The sequence below is a fragment of the Neocloeon triangulifer genome, unplaced genomic scaffold, assembly GCF_031216515.1.
Source record: "Neocloeon triangulifer isolate White Clay Creek 2 clone unplaced genomic scaffold, ASM3121651v1 ptg000014l, whole genome shotgun sequence".
NCBI classification, from domain to species: domain Eukaryota; kingdom Metazoa; phylum Arthropoda; class Insecta; order Ephemeroptera; family Baetidae; genus Neocloeon; species Neocloeon triangulifer.
Window position 1 is genome coordinate 9721003 of NW_026775556.1, and position 17019 is coordinate 9738021.

At 35.6% G+C, this 17019-nt stretch overlaps 2 protein-coding genes across 3 annotated transcripts; one reads left to right on the forward strand and one right to left on the reverse strand.

The window, feature by feature from the left end:
• Positions 1 to 4571: 4571 nt before the first annotated feature.
• Positions 4572 to 5637, reverse strand: LOC132200276 (uncharacterized). The gene is made up of 3 exons (XM_059625621.1): positions 5471 to 5637; positions 4966 to 5130; positions 4572 to 4830 (listed from the first exon to the last, which is right to left on the reverse strand). Exons 1-3 carry the CDS (start codon positions 5586 to 5588, stop codon positions 4751 to 4753), a joined length of 363 nt encoding a protein of 120 aa, XP_059481604.1. The 5' UTR covers positions 5589 to 5637; the 3' UTR covers positions 4572 to 4750.
• A 7402-nt stretch (positions 5638 to 13039) lies between these two features.
• LOC132199274 (aromatic-L-amino-acid decarboxylase-like) lies at positions 13040 to 16480 on the forward strand. 2 transcript variants are annotated; one of them, XM_059623871.1, is made up of 8 exons: positions 13040 to 13224; positions 13719 to 13808; positions 13920 to 14154; positions 14649 to 14898; positions 15037 to 15185; positions 15305 to 15622; positions 15795 to 15995; positions 16057 to 16480. In XM_059623871.1, exons 2-8 carry the CDS (start codon positions 13729 to 13731, stop codon positions 16240 to 16242), a joined length of 1419 nt encoding a protein of 472 aa, XP_059479854.1. In that variant the 5' UTR covers positions 13040 to 13224; positions 13719 to 13728; the 3' UTR covers positions 16243 to 16480. The 2 variants fall into 2 exon arrangements, with proteins under 2 accessions (XP_059479854.1, XP_059479853.1); XM_059623870.1 differs by having other exon boundaries at positions 13041 to 13224; positions 13724 to 13808.
• The last annotated feature ends 539 nt before the right edge of the window (positions 16481 to 17019 follow it).

Below are 17019 nucleotides of genomic sequence, written 5' to 3' on the forward strand. Positions count from 1 at the left end.
ACTTCTGCTGAGAGCAGCCACTCGGTTCAGAGCATCGCGCTAAATTCCGACGCAACTTTATTGCCGTGCAAAAATGGTTGGAAATTTATGGCTTTATCTTTTTCTGAAATTTTTTATGGTGTGAAATTTCATTGGACTAATAGAAAGGTGACATTCAATTTAAACTGAATAGGAATTATTATATTTTTGCTACAGTCAGAGTATCTCGTTTTAAGAAAAAATTGTTATGATGATGCTCATAAGGATAAAAAACCAAGTCAATGAATTGTAAATTTTCAGTGCATAGGTTGTTATGCTTAAAATAGAAAATGCCTGGTATTTTTGTTAGGTTCATATCATGTGATAAAAATAAATAAAATTATATTCATTTCATTGCTCCATTATTTCTGTACAAGAGCAAAATAACTTTCATTACATTCAATACATTTGTTTTGCTCAATTTATTATTGGCGCAGCGATTTTAAAGCTTTAATAGTTGCACCCTCTCACAACATCACATCAGGCTTCACTCACTGTATGCACAGAGAGCAGCTTGATAATTTCATCATCGGGTGATTGGACCGAACCAAAAGGCACCAACATGCATGCACCTGAAAGCAGGTCAGCGAGTTAATCATCTCCCGCCGAGCAGAAATCACTTCCGAGGGAAAAACAAGAAAACACAATCAACCGCGCTCTCGCGATCAGCGCTCGCGAGAAGTTGCAAACAAGCACTTTCTGATCTATTTATTCATGAGAGAAACGAACAAACGAGCGCGTATTAGAAATGCACAAACAATGTCGGCGGGTTTCATGCTCAACAAGCATTCATCCAACTTCTCCGTGCGACTCAATTACCAGTGACGGGGAAATATAATCGAAGTTAAATTGCAAACTGGCAATTCTTTTGTGGGGGTTGTAAATCAAAGCTATTAGTTTCAATGCACAACCGATGTTGTGTGATTAATTACGTTTTATCCTTGGTTATTTAAAGTTTTAAATTATCCAGCCATTATCCAACAAACTAATTCACATCAATTCAAATTACATGCATTAGAATTAAATCATAAAATGAACAAGTTCTGTTAATTACAGCTCATGAATTATGAATTCAGCCCGCAGCCAAAATATTTAAAGCAGGATGAATTGTTTTTTTCTGTGAAAGAAAACATCAGCAGAAAAATAAAACTATTCCGCTGAATTTCAATTATTACTTAACAAACATTACAAAAAAATAGTAAAACTAACAATAAGAGAATGAAACGATTTTATAATTTTGATTCGAAAAACTTTCAGTTGCTTCCAATGAATAGAAAATTTAAAAGTTTTTCGTTTTGAATATGAATTAAGTTGTTTGCAGCTTTTCATTAAGGCAAATTGTGAAAATCGAGTTGGCGGAAAGCCGCGCTGTGAACCGCCGCTGCCATTAGGGCTATTGAGCCGGTTTTGTGTGCGCCGTGGCCTGACTCGGCCGCCGCATTTCATCACTGCCATTTATATGGAAATTGAGAGCTGCAAATGTCAGATAGCGCCGGACCTGTCATTGAAGAAACACACCATTTACCCCTGCACAGCTTGGTACGTGGACACCACCGGCTCATAATCAGTTTCATTTGCCTCCCAGCAAAGAGCAGACGCAGCAGAGTGGCAAAATGCGCAACCTGGTTGACTTAAAATAAAAATTTTAATGAAAAGTTTTCATCATTTTCATTTTCTTTTAATTGATTTAATTAAATTTGTTTTCATTCAATTAAAAGCAAACATTACACCAAGTTTATAAAATTGTGATAGCACAATATGAATTGGCCTGTGTACTAATTTATTTTTGATTCTATTTTAGATAGAGCTCTTTCGGTAGGCATATTTATCTCAGTCTTTATCTCAATGTTTAAAAAAAATATCTTTTCTTGATAAAAATTTGCCTCTTTAAGTATTGACTTATTCAAAAAGTTGAGATTCTTCCACTCTCACGTACATCCATCTGAAGTTCTATCAAAAGGGCAGGACCATCAGCATTTTCATTCAAATCGCACACCTGCAAATTCGAAAAGGGCCGCACCAAGTTTGAGAGAGGTTTGCGCCCACAAAGTTTTTTTAGGGGCGTTGATCCCTTTTTGTTTTTGTTTCGGCGTGCGCACCAGAAAGTTAAATAATGAAGTTTAATGACCCGCTTGTGCTGCTCGCGCGAAGACAAAGTTGAAAGGGAATACAACACAACTTGCTCAGCTGAATACCAAACCAACCACCTCTACTTCCAGTACTTTCTTGCACTCGACCTGCCGACTGCGAAGGGTTGATGGCAGGGGCGCGTGCACCCCACTACACACATAAGCAGTCACTTCGTGTCTTTGCCAAACTTCCTGAGAGACATCTGGAAGACAAAAGCGATCGTGAAATCAAATTGAGTTAGCGCAGGAGTGCACACAGCATTTTGACGTGCTGGAAAAAGAAGGAAAGTCGGCTCGGAAGGCGCCGCCGGAATAAATATTATACACACGCGCGCGCTCCTCTTCTGGCTGCACAACACTGAGGATAACTTTTATCCAGCACAAGCTGCCGGGCAGAATTACTTTTCGCGACAACTTTAAGCTGCTCGCTAATAATTTATCTTCAGTTGAATGAATTTAAGCCGCGCTTTGTGCGCACCACTCGGTGACGCATGCATCCGTCCTTATGCTGTCTGATGAGTGGGAATTGTTTCTCGCGCACATTATCCAAGGAACAAAGAGAGAGAGAGAGAGTGATTAAATCAGATCTTGCCAAGGTCCGTTTGTTTAGCTTCACTTACGATCAGATGAAGATGAAGGTTTTGTTTGTCACGTATCCACTGATTATTTTAATTAAAAAAATTAATAAATAAAACTGAGAATAAATACAATACATCAAATTAAATAAATTGATCAACAATGAATGAGTTTGTAGTTATTTGTACTATTGCAGGGAGATTGTGTAGCTTAAAAAAGCTAAAAAATTATGAAGTTTTAAATTGTTTGAAATTTTTTAAGAAGAATAGTTTTTTTATTCAAACTGATTCAAACTAATCAAATTGCAAAATGCAAATTAATGCGCATATGCTCGTCCTTTATCTTTCTTAATAACACAGTTTTATAATAATGAAATTTATGAAGAGATTAATGTAAATGTTGATTTAATTTATAAATTTCTAAATTGATCCATGTCAATGATTACAGTTTATAGTTAACGTCACGTCAACGCTTACAGATGATCACTATATGTAATTATATTTTCTTCAAATATTTATCCTCTAGTAGCTTTTTTAGCTTTTTGATAAAATATTTGTCACGAAAAGTTACAAATACAGTACTAAAAAACATTGTAACAGTTGAAATGTGACACTTCAATTAAGATAAAAAATTGTATTCATTTAATATTGAAATTAAAAAATTTTTCAATTTTTTTAAATACAAATTAATATTATATAAATTAGCTTTAAAAGTTTGCAAATGATAAAAATGACTTGCAGATTATTTAACTATTAAAAAAAAAAAAAAAAAACAGGTTATGGGGTGAACCTAGATCAACTCCTACTTCTGCGTGCATGCCCCTGTACCTCTAGCCTCTATATTGCTTTGCTTTTCTTATACAGTCGTTTTACGTCTTCTTCAACATGCACAGGTGAAAGAAGAGAACGCTAGATAAAATTGGAAAATAGATTTGCATGCTGCGGGTACGGAAAACGTAGGACGTCGGGAGCTGCTTATCAAATAAGCGAGTCTAGGCCGTGAAGGTGCAACTTGGTTCGCCAGCTAGATAAGTGCTTTATTCCTCTGCAGGTGCATTTTTTCGCGGGTAATGAACAAACATCACGCCATCCAGCGCGAACACAATCTGCAAGTGAAATGCAATTTGCTGCTGGAACGAGGAGAATCAACTCTTGTCTTTCTCCTGCAAATTGGGTTGAAGTGCTTGTTGATTGAGAGAAAAGATTTCGCCATTTGAATGGCAAAATTATTCAAATAAGGTTTGTGTAAATGTCTCAATTGGATGTTCGGATCGCAAGTCAAATTCTCAAATTGATACTCTATGCGAGTCAAACAGCTCTGCTATTGATTGCGGTCGTCTGGCGCCTCTATATAGTGAATGAGCGATCCGCCGGCACGACAAATAGGCTCGCAAACTCGCCGCGTGTTGACCCACATAACGAGCACATTGTTGACTGGGGCTTGCGAAATGACATAAATGACAAATTGAGGGGCGCACACCGACCGGAGACTGCATGCGTGTCAACAACCAAAGAGGCACTTCTCCGCTTTGCCACCGTGAATGCAGGACACAAAATGTGGATTCTGCCAATTTCAGCAGAATCGCTTTAAAGTCTATTAATTAAATGAAGGGATCTGACTGAAATCACATACATTTTATTTTAATTAAAACGTCAAAAAGTGAAAAATCTTCAAATTAGGTAGAGATATTAAAAAAAAAAATTGGATTTTTGTAATTGCGATTTAAAATTTAATCATCATATTTTTTTAACTTCCGGTAATTTATAAAACTTAGTCAGAGAATACGTTAAAAAAAGACACAAAATAAATTAAATAATTGAACAGAGAAAAAGAAAATAAAGAAGGATATATTTTTCACTCTCATTTTTTATTGTTGGCAAAATTTATTTCAAGAAGAGTCATTTGAGACAGAGGCATTATTTGATCTGTTAAACAGTATAGCGCTTTTACAAACGCAATGTCATGTATTTTTAATCCCATGTTATCAACGATACAAGGGCGATTACTTGCAGCTTTCTTTTTGCGCTTTAATTCTTGTGCTTGAAGATTTTCTCGCGGGTGAAGCAATAGTCAGCCAAGTAGGTTCCGTCAATCGACGTCTTCCTGCCTGCAATAGTAAACCCAAAAACATTATCGAATTGACGATGATTGATTTTCGTCATGATTTTTTATATGTATATATCTCCACAATTAAAAAAAATCGTAACAATATTTTAAAAAGCAATTTTTTTAAAAATATTACCATTTGATAGGCGTGGAGTATTATCAACGATCGCTTTGGTCCTCTTGTTGCACTCCAATTTGTAGCAAACATTTCTGCCACAGGAGCATTTGGCCAATTCAGTAGGATTGTTGCTAGTGTTGCATTGGTTCACAAAATCCTTGCACGATTGCAGACCGGTACCACCTTAAAAAAATTTTATTTCTCTATAAATATAGAGATGTTCAGTTCACTCTATTAAAATTTAAATATAACTGCTACAACATTAAATAATGTATTTAATAGGAACCAAAACAGAAAATATATTATATTTAGAAGGCAATTTCTCAATTTGTTTATCATTTATTACAAGATCAAACTTAAAACATGGTCAAATAGATCAAGTTAATAAATAAACACCTTCTGGAAATTTAATGCTGTTTACGAAAGGAATTCAACAAAATTAATATTGTTACCAAGTTGCAAGAAAAAATTATTAAACCTTTAAATAATTTTTCTAAGATCACTGAATTAGAATTATACTCACACTCCTCAAGGTCCAGGGGCTGTGGCAAAATTCCATAAGGGCTTGGTGGCTTCTGTGTATCATCTTTGGCGCTCAATATAGGCTGGGCAACCAGCAGAAGAAGTAAAAGCTTCAGCATTTTGATTATTCAAGCTTACTGGTCACACTGTCAAAGAAGCACTGAAGCGAAAGTGCGCACCAAGGCACCGAGTTCAAAGACCAAAAGAATAACGCCTCCCGGAAACTTTCGATACTGATAAATGCAAAACAAACTCTCTGCTGACGATAAGGTTGTTTTTCACATGTATATGTCATGTGTCGTTATGTGCGGTTATATGTATGTACATACATGACATTTATCTTGTATACACGCAGAGGCAGCGTGATAAATTATTTTTCCTCTTGCGAAATATTATGAATCACATCCACATGATGATGAATCTGTGATGGTTAGGTCAATTAATTGCAAGCGCTTAACTTTTTTTACAATTGGTAGTGTATTTGAGGGTTTTGCGTAGAGTATAATGACAAACAAAGAATCTGAGGGAGAAATTTATTTATTATTTCAATCAAAAAGTGTTTACTTTTCAAAACATAATTCATATTGACCTGATATTTACGTCAATTTAGAAATAAAGGAGAGTTAAATATTTTTTACTTCTTTCGTTGCTATTTTATTACTTTAAATTTTAAATTGAATTTGTGGAAATGGGCACTGAAAATAGCGTTTTATAAAAAAAGGACTTTTTTTAAATTCAAAATTAATACAATTATTATTGTTATAAATTTCCTACACGATGATTTTTTTTTAGAGTTACATTAATAAAAATTAATAAATCCATTTTTCTCTTCATAATTTATTCCTAAAATAGAAATTGCGCTGATCACACATAGAAGGTTAAACATATATTTTTTGTTTCTTTATTGTCATCTTGCTACAGCGATGATTAAGGACAATTGAAATAATGGATAATTAAAATGACCACTATAATTATCAAAAATCACTGGGTCAATTTTTAATTTTCGTATAATTTACAAATATTGGCTAGAACAATGTTTATACCACAAGCACTGCGTGCTTTCAATTTTAAATTTTATATTTCCTACTAATGTGAAACTTATTAATTGATAACAAATTAATTAGCTTTCAATAATTATACTTTTTGGCTTTGCATTGTAAGAAAAAAAATTCTAGGTTTTTTTTTAATTATTTTCTTTTTTACAATTAGATGCATTTTAAAACAAAATTTGATTAGATATGAACAAAGCAAGCAATAAGAGAAATATTTTTTATTATTATATTATTTTGCTGAACAAAAAACTAAACTAGAATTGGTGAATCTAATTTTTATCACCACGACTGCTTTCTGGTAGCATATCGATTGCCAATAGGGTAATAACTCACTTTCGGCAGGTGGACATTACTCGCGGTCGCAATTACCAAAAAGCTGGGAGTGTTTTTGGCCGTTGAGCGAACAAATGGACTCTGCGCTTAATGAGTTGGCACAAAGCGCGACAAATCGCCAAATTGCTGCCTTTTTCTTTGCCACCCGCGAGCCACGTCGATTTCAGCCGAAAGATTAGCCGGCGGAAGCAACCTATTTCTAGTCATGAGACGGAGTCGGTTATAAATTATTCAGAGGAAGAATGTTGCGAATTTCTTATTGGTTTTTCAGCCAGTGTACACATTCGGCGGGCGACGCGCCGCGCAGCTAGTGTTAGAATAATAATATTTGTTTGCCAACAGATTTGCATGGAAATAGATGCAGTGGCACCCTGGGAGCCTGGCTGGTGAAAGTAGCGGCGCAGAGGACAACTTCCCGCTGTCGGCGAACGCTTTTGTGCCGCCGCTCGCTGATAATAGGTTTCTTCGTGTGCACAAGGATTTGCCGGATTCAAATCTCATAAAAAGTGTGTACACAACTTTAAGCAAAACGAAGAAAAAACTTATATATTCTTCAAATTCACCGAATCCATTACACATTAATACTTTACTGTCCCTATTACTTTGGATAACACTTTTTTTTTAAAAGCATTCTAGAATGTCATTTAGATTCACGCAGAAATGAACATTATTTGAAAGAACATTTAGCTTTAGCTTACAGAGGAAAAATCTTAGAAAATAATACTCTTTAGGTTCTTCTAAATTTTAAGTCAATTCAGCCCCCTTAGAACTTTTTAAAAAAAATTTCAACCAGGTAAAATTTAACCAACTATATGTGGTGGAAAAAGCTTAATAAATTAAAAAAGTAAATTGATTGACATGGTTTTGTTTTTGCAATAAAAGAAGAACAAACAATAACAAATATATTTATAAACTTTGCAATTTTTAATTTTTATTCTAGTCATCGAGGAATATTTTTAAATTTGTTTTTGAAAAAATATGGATAAAGCCTATTGCGGTGTGCAACACTTTTGCGCTTTTTTCAAATTCGCTGAATTAACAAGCCCATTACGCGCCGAGTGACGGCTGATGCTGGTAATTGACTGATGAAGACAGATGGGACGGTGGTGGCACGAGAAAAGAGGGTCGATCATTTTCTCACCCGCCACGCTTTCCCGGTGGTTTGCATTTTAATGCATGCATTTGGCGGGATTTGCGGGTCGCGTTATTCCGGCGTGGTGTGACATAAAAGTCATCATTAAAAATAATAACACATTTCTCCAGGCAGTTCACTCACTCGTGTGCAATAAAGTTCGCGAGCGTGTGTGTGCAACGGAGCCATAATCGGAGCGAATACGAGCTCACAAAGGTAAGGTGAGAGAAAGAGAGGGGCGAGGGGAGTGCGTCGGGTACGGCGCAAGAAATGCAAAATCTGCAATTTAAATTTTCATTAGCAAAGCAGCGAGGAAACTTTTTTCTCTCTCGCGACGACGAGCGACGGAGTGAGAGAGCGGATAAAAATTTCATCTCATCTCAGTGGAAAAAAACAGACGGAGAAATCACTTGAGCTGCTTTGAAAGAATCTCTTTTCCGTTTTATGCATTGCAACTCAAATGGAGGAAATTTCAATGGTACAAAAAAAAAGTTTCAACTTTTTTTGGGGTTTTTATCACAATGAAAATCTCACTGAAAACGCTGGCAATTCCTTCTTCAGTAAAGTATTTAAATACGTTAAAATTTGAAGGCATAAGTTTTCTCTATGAAATTATACCAAAATAATTTTGATTAAAACGCGAACTTTCATAAATATAACATTAGTGATACCGAGTGATACAACCGGCTTGACTTTGAAGCTTACCAGGTTGCATAATAATACATTTCCAGGCATTATCACGCCCACTAAATTAAAATTCCTAAAATCCCACAATGCACTGGTATAAATTATTACGTTTATTTGTCAAATATCATGTAAAAAAATCTCCATTGAAATTGATATAAATTTTAATTCATTCTTCTTCATGAGTGTTCTTGAAAAAGAAAATAGAGAAAAACTTTAAAATTGACCATATCAGCTTTCAATATGCTCACCGATATACTTTATTTGGAAAAAAAAATAAATAAATGTTCATTTGAAGGAGCTAATCATTACAACAATTCTCATTATTTGTGTAAGGGAAAAGGATAATTGTTAATAATATTTTCAATTTGTATTAGATCAATATTACAATTTCTTTTATACACTTCATAAAAAAATTGTTTATTAACTTTGATGCCAGACATTTTTCCACAGCTTCTCTCTTCAGGATTGAGTAAAAAGTAGCAATTCAAATTTGATGCTCCAAGCTGGTGGTGCGGCTGGTACGTCTTAATTGGGAAATTTGCATTCGCGGCCAATGAGCGGCAATACTTGTTGATTTGCAGCATCGGCGACGAGCAAGATCGGCCGGGCGAGTAAGTGACTGAGCAGGGAGGGTGCCGACCGCGCAAAGTCTATTTTTTACTGCGGTTGAGTCAGCAATTTTCTGATAAAATCACCCTCGCTCGTGCCGCTGCTCTTTCTCTCTGCTCAACTACTCGGCGTCGAAATTCCTCTGGAACAAAGTCTGCGGCGACGATAAAAGTGTGTTTGGCACTGCATCAAAACATCTAAAAGGGCCCATCAGCGATAAAACAAAGTGACAAGCCTTTCGCAGGCGCAGCGCAAAATCCTTTGAAATAATCGCGTTTGTCGAGATGCATTTGGAAACTTTGGTGCAAGGAGAACGCACAATTATTCAACACGCACGGCGCAAACCGACCCGCTAGTGATGCCTCTTAGCCAGAATAGATTTCACGAAAGAACGTGGGAATTTATTATGCCGCGACTGTGGAACAAGTTGCCTGCCCGCTTAAAAAACTTTAATTCAATTAATACGGCTAAAGAAAACATAAAATTATGGTATCAAACCTTAATTCCAGACTGAAAAAAATTTGCAGTTCCAGCACACACAAAAATTAACCCAAAATTAAATGAAAACCTTTTTATTTTTAATTTGCAGCACAAATAAAAATAAAAATAGACATAATTATTGAAACAAAAAATTATGCAGTAAATCCTTAACACCAAAAGATATCAAAATCTGACCTTCCCCTACCCCAACCAAATCCACATCCTTTCTTAATCTTTTTTCTCTCTTTTAGTTTTCAGCTTTGTTTGTCATCATCGCGTGGACCAAAATTAAGGATATGCCAGCAAAAAATGATGATTTTTTAAATAAAGTTGAACCCAAAAATAAAAATAAAAAAAAATTAATTGGGTGGTGCCTTCTGTACCACCAATAAAGGGCACAGGCCGACAAGACTTTGTCTTGGCCTGACCCTAAAAAAAAAAAAAAAAAAAAAAAAAAAATTAAAAAAAAAAAATTTAAAGAAAATGCCTCGAGCGGCCTGTTCATTACCAGGCCTCTATATTTCGCTCGTCTCGTTCCTTTGGTTTAATAGTTGAGTCACGGAACAGTTCAAAGGAATTGCTGGCCTGCTTTTACCTTGCCTGCCGAGCCCGCCCACTATGTATGTGTGAAGCTGCTGCCGGTGCCTTTTTTTGCGCGTCTCCCGCGCAACGTGTGTGTGTTGTTACTTTATTTTATTTGGATGATAACAAGGCGTCATTGGAAGAGAAGAAATCGTCGAAGCGTTTCCTTTCTTTCCTTTCCTTCGTCTTGGGGAAATGTGCAATTTATTTATTTCGCTCCTTTGCCTTTGCTTTGTGCTGCTTTTCCGACACCCCGTCTTATCTCTTTGAGAGATGCTTTTTGTAAAATTGCCCACTGAAAAATTACTCGTACGTGACGCTCATTTTTGTAATCCAAGCTGCAGCTGGCTACAGCGGCTACGCGCTGCCTTATTGCAGAGGTCTGTGGTCTGTTGCTTCTTTCTATTTCTCTTTTCAAGTTGTTTTTGGCATTGTTTTTGTTTGAAACGAGCGTGATTTGCAGGGATGTGAAAACAAAATAAGCACAATCCTGAAATCTGCAGCACAAGCGCTCAGCTGCGTGCCCATTTTTTTTTTAACTTTAAAATAGATGGGGGAATATTGATTTTGTCATAGACGTAACTATTTCGTGTTATCATATTGGAATAAATTTGAGCCATAAAATTATTCAATTATTCTTTACTTAATGAAAGTTCACATAAACATAATGATATCTTTGTTTAATCTTCAGATTTACATATTTCATTTAAGTAATAATGTACAAACTATAATAATAATTGTTGGAAATAAATTTTATAATTATATAATGATGATAAAAATTTATTAAATCAATGGATAAAACTATTAAAAACCATGATAATAATATTTTTAAATTTCAATTAAGTTATATTTGCTTTTAATTTTTAACACATTTTACTTACAGATTAATAGTTGAGAAATTTATAAAAAGTAATAATAATTTACTAAGCATTACAAACTATTCAATAATATGTTTATTACTTTTTGTTTCTGTATCAGAATTATTTATATGTTAGATTAATTGATGGAATGTGAGAAAAAGTATGGATTTTCTCCTTTATCGAGATAAAATAAGATTTACTGTAAAAAAAATAATTGCTGAAAAACAATATTTCAACTAAAACTTGCTCAACTTTTTTCATATCAAATAATTTAAATCACTAATATTATGATCAATGAAAGAGGTATTTTGTTCAGATTTTCATTGAAAATCAAGTTAATCAAATGAAAACAAATATATCATATATAATTCATACTCTCCATTCTTTGTAATTACCAATAAGCAAACAAAAGCCGCGAATAAATAAATAGGAAATATTTGCTCTACGCACCAATTAAAATCACACACGCCGCTGTAAAGCTTTATGAGTTTAAGAGGAGATTTGACGAAGCAGTGCACAGTGGAGAGAAACAAGCCGCGCACACACTCAATTGAAGACGCGAGGGCAAAACGATTGAATTTTATGTCCCGTGTCGCCGCCTGAGCAATTGGCGCCGTTTGAATATAACAGCGCCACTCAACACATGCACGGGCAGCAATTTTATAGCTGCTGGATATTGTGAGCGCCGTAAAATGTGTAGCGCAAAATACTAAACCGACACACACGCGCTCCCTTTTGATGCCTGGCTCTGAGATGAAATCATTTTGCTCTCTTAAAGTTGATACTCGTCTCGTCGGCCGCCTTCTTACCGGCGGGAGATGAATTTTGTTGCTGACAGCGCGGGTTGACTCTCTTTCATTCTCTCTCGCCGTCGACCTCGTGAGCAAACAAACCCTCATCCCCGGGATATTGGTCCATTCAGCAGCATCAAAATGCCGGGGATCAACCTCCTTTGGCACGTCGCACCTTTTGCTTTTACTCCCTTTTGCCTGCCAACACCTCCGCTGCCCTGAATGTGGGAGGCACGCTTTCATTTTTTCGGCTGATTTGCTTGCTTCAATTTAGAGAATAATTCATAAGACTAAAAAAAAAATGAAATATTTTATGTGTGAAAGTATAGACAGAGAGACAGAGAAGAACAATGACAATTCCAATAATTACTAAATCATATTTACTGGATGAAGGTGAGAAGATGGGAAGCTCTTACCCAAAATGCGAAGTAAATTTAACTCTATTATTACTCGATTTCAAGGATAAAACGTGTTCCATCCTATAAATTTATGTGTTTTGCCTGCTTTAAGAAATTGAAAAATAGAATTATCAAATTAAATTAAATATTCAATTGAATATTCTGTGGGCCCGCGGCACCTGCAATTTTTCCGAAAAAAATCCCAAAAGATAAATATTGCAAGCTCATTTAAGATAAAACCTCTTCATATTGTAGCTTGAAGTGGCGCGCCCCTCTTAGAAATTGAGTTCATTGTTGCGATTCATTTTTCTTATCTGCTTTGTTTGTTATCATACGTGACGCTACTTTTTAAAGCAATTTTAAACATTCTTTCTTGAGGGCACCTCTTTAAAGATAAAATAAAAATACAAAAATGTTGTAAAATAAAATTATTATTGTTTTCTTTTCATTTATGACGTCAGGTTATGATTAGTGTGAACAAAAGAGAGAACAAAAGATCCGCATTAAAAAATATCCAGTGATGATTTCTGAGCATTTTGTAATCTGCGACGTCAGATATGCAGTAAAAAAATTGATTAAAATTATATTGCTTAACATGTGACTGCTCTTTCTATACTATGACCCAAACAAAAACTCGCAATTGACAACAATAGTTAAATTAATCAGGATTCACACCAACACACAAAAGACACGTGATTTGTGAGACCGCGTGACCACAAAAAAAGCGGACCGGGATATTTTCGGAGATTGCGAAGCAACAAAGCTCGCGTAGCCAATCTTCATCGAGAACGACCCACATCTGAGACGCTCTTTTAGTCACCGCGCATAATTGTAAGTTTTCTTCCCTTTTTATCTCAAATTATAAAATCAAAAGCCATTGTATGCGATTAGTAATAAGTAAAATATTAAGCTTAATTAAATAATTAAGAGGGATATTAGTTTTATTTCTCTATATGACAAAAACTTTCAAAAAAGTGGAATTTTTTTATGTATTGGGCAGGTATTGGGCAGTCAAAAACAAATGCAAGCTCTCAGCAAAAACCATTTAATTGTTTGTTGTGTTTCAATTATTTATTTATGTTTAAATTATTAATGGAGCTTGGTATGATCATCGACTATCCAGATGAATAATAAAAAATAAAAAAATATCACTCTAAATTTGTATTCAAGTTGCAAAAAGTTTTATTAATCTTATTTTTTAATCAGATATTATTAAATGTTATCGCTTTGAATTTGAGATCGACTTATCTCAAGATGGGTAATGATTGCCTATTGATATATATATATATAATTTGCAATTTTCAACTAATACATACATGATTGAGGCCAGGAAGTATGGACACGGAAGAATTTAAGGACTTTGCCCAAAGCATGGCCGAATTCATCGGCAACTACCTAGACAACATTAGAGAAAGGTCGTAAAATTGTTTAAACTTTGGAAAAAGTAAATTTGGTTTTAAATTTCCCAAAAAATGTTTTTAAGTATTTTCTATTCATACTAATTTTGGTCATACTACTCTTACTAGGCGAGTTTTGCCAGAAGTAGAGCCAGGTTACCTACGGCCTCTTTTGCCAGAAACTGCTCCCGAGGACGGCGAGCGCTGGCAGGCACTGATGGGTGACCTGGAGAGGGTCATCATGCCCGGCGTGACCCACTGGCATCATCCCCAGTTCCACGGTTACTATCCAACTGCACAGAGCTACCCGGCAATTGTCGCTGACATGCTCTCAGGTGGCATCGCATGCATAGGGATCTCATGGGTAATTTGAAAATAAAATAAAAACATAAAATTATTGATCTTATTTTTTTTTTTTGCTGAAAATTGCATGGCTAAGAAAGAGGCGTTCTGTCAAAGCGCGCTTTGAAAAAAAAATATACATTAAAAGCAAACGGCAAATGAAACCAATAAGAAAGTCAATTCAATTTTTTTCGATGAATCTCAATTCAAATTTTTGAATGCAGAAGTGTATGTTTTGTTTTAAATAATATTATTATTACACCAACGAAATGATTTTCTGTATTGTATGCAGTTATGCACATAAAATACACAACACTTTTGCGTAAACTTAGCAATAAAACACACATTATTTTATGCTGAAAAAAATGAAGGTTGTAAAAAATTATTCTTAAGAAAATACAAAAAATTTTCCTAATAATTGAAATGAGATTAAATTAGATAAAAACCAAATTGTATTGATATTGAAAAATATTAAAAATAAAAAAATTTAAAATTTAAATTATTTTAATGTGCCAGATTACCAGTCCTGCTTGCACCGAATTGGAGATGGTCGTGCTGGACTGGCTGGGAAAAATGATTGACCTGCCTGTCGAATTCCTATCCTGTTCCAACGGCAAAGGTGGTGGCGTAATACAGAGCACTGCCTCAGAGTCAACCTTGATCGCTCTACTCAGTGCCAAAGCCAAGTACCTGAGCAGGGCCAAGGAACTTGAGCCAGATCAGCCTGAGGGAGTTCTTACCTCTAAACTCGTTGGATACTGCTCAGGCAAAATATATATATTTTTTAATGATTTGTGTGTTGCAACTTTTCAACTAAATAGTTGATCAATTAGTGATCTAAAAATAAGTGGTAGTTGAGATGTGAGAAAAATATAAGGCAAATTATTTGTAAGAAATATTTCAGATTTAGCTCATACATCGGTAAATCGAGCTGGACTCCTTGGGGGGATAAAGATGCGAGGTGTCGCCGCTGGGGACGATTACCGTTTGCGTGGTGAAGCCCTACGAAAGGCCATCAGGGAGGACAAAGAGGCTGGACGGATACCTTTCTTTGTAAGTGATTATAATTATAAAATTTTAGGTTAAAAAAAAAACAATAAAAAAATTCTGATTTATTTTTGATCATAAATTGTGCACAATTTTGTATAAATAAAAATTATAACTCTTATCAGGCTGTCGCCACTCTAGGCACAACTGTCAACTGCGCATTTGACGACTTGGATGAAATCGGCACCGTCTGCGTTGAGGAGGACCTGTGGTTGCACGTGGACGCCGCGTACGCTGGCGCTGCGTTTATCTGCCCAGAGTTTCGACATCTGATGCGTGGCATTGAAAAGGCCGACACATTCAACTTCAACCCGCACAAGTGGATGCTGGTTAACTTTGACTCCGCTGCAATGTGGTTTAAGGATGCCAGCTATATGATCAACACATATGGCAACGATCCTGTCTACCTCAAACACGAACATCAAGGCGTTCCAGATTACAGGGTTGAAATTTAATTTTTGTTAATTTAATTCACTGAAATATTTTAATTAGATGTAGAAATCTCAAAATAATATTTAATATTAAAAAATTAATCACAAATTCAACACAAAATTATTTTTTTTTTGATCATTTGAAAATTGCCAAAATTTTAATTTATACTTGAACAAATTTTAGCATTGGCAAATTCCATTTGGAAGGAGGTTTCGTTCTCTGAAGCTGTGGTTTGTGCTGCGCATTTACGGCGTCAAGGGTTTGCAGGCGCACATCCGCAAGCAGGTTGCTCTGGCCAAGCAGTTCGAAGGCCTCGTCCTACAAGATAACCGCTTTGAGCTTTTTTGCCCTGCTTCCATGGGACTCGTCTGCTTTAGACTAAAAGTAAAAGAAAGTGCATACCTTAATTTAAAAGAGTCGTTGAATTAAAAAAAAATCCTTTCAGGGAAGCAATGAAACGAATGAGCTTTTGCTGAAGAAGATCAACGCCAATGGAAAAATCTATATGGTTCCGTCCAAGATAAAGGAAACATACTTCTTGCGTATGGTCGTGTGTTCCAGGTTTTGCCAGCCCACAGACATGGAGCTTGCTTTTAACGAGGTCTCCTCTATAGCCAGTGAGCTCCAGTAGGAAGTGGAAATTTTAAGAAAATTGTTGTATTTTTAATGAAAAATTTCTTTTGCATTATCATTGAGCAAGTTTTTTATATTTGTAACAAATTCAGAGTGAATAATTACTAAAATAAGAACGCAAAACCCCACTTCTCATTCATCGTAAAATTTCCAGCCACAAAGCAAAATATCGTTATTTAAAATATCTAGGAAGATGAATGTTACTATGTTCGAATGCCCAGAAATAAATTTTTTCGAAGGTATTTATTAATCTCTCATTTACTCTAAAACAAAGATTAATTAATTGATTTTTGTAATGACTGACGCCCAATTATTCATAAATTTTAATTAAAATAAAATCAACTCTTTTTGTGTAGAAGAAATATCCACATTACTGTATTTCTGGTACGCGTTGAGACATGCCAAAAACGCCGTGAAACAACGTAACGAGCGATCGCCCACTGGTGCTAGAAAAATGTGGCCCCGCGGCTAATAAATCACGGGATCGGAGGAAATGAAAAGAAAAAGAGCGCATTTCAGTAGTTGTGTTGTTTTTGCTGAGCTCTTTGTCTCCATTCGTTTTTCTCGTGCTGCAGGAGAACAAAACAATAAATATCAATGCGGAGGTAAGTTTAAGGTTAATTGAATTTGCTGCTGCTGCTGGCGGGGTCCGATCCGAGATAAATCTTTCTTTGGGCGGAATCAGTTCAATCAATGACTGATATAGTGCCCGGCAAGGTCGGCCGCGCGCAGTCGGATCACGATCGGCTCGCTAAACAACGGAAAGGAGCTCCAA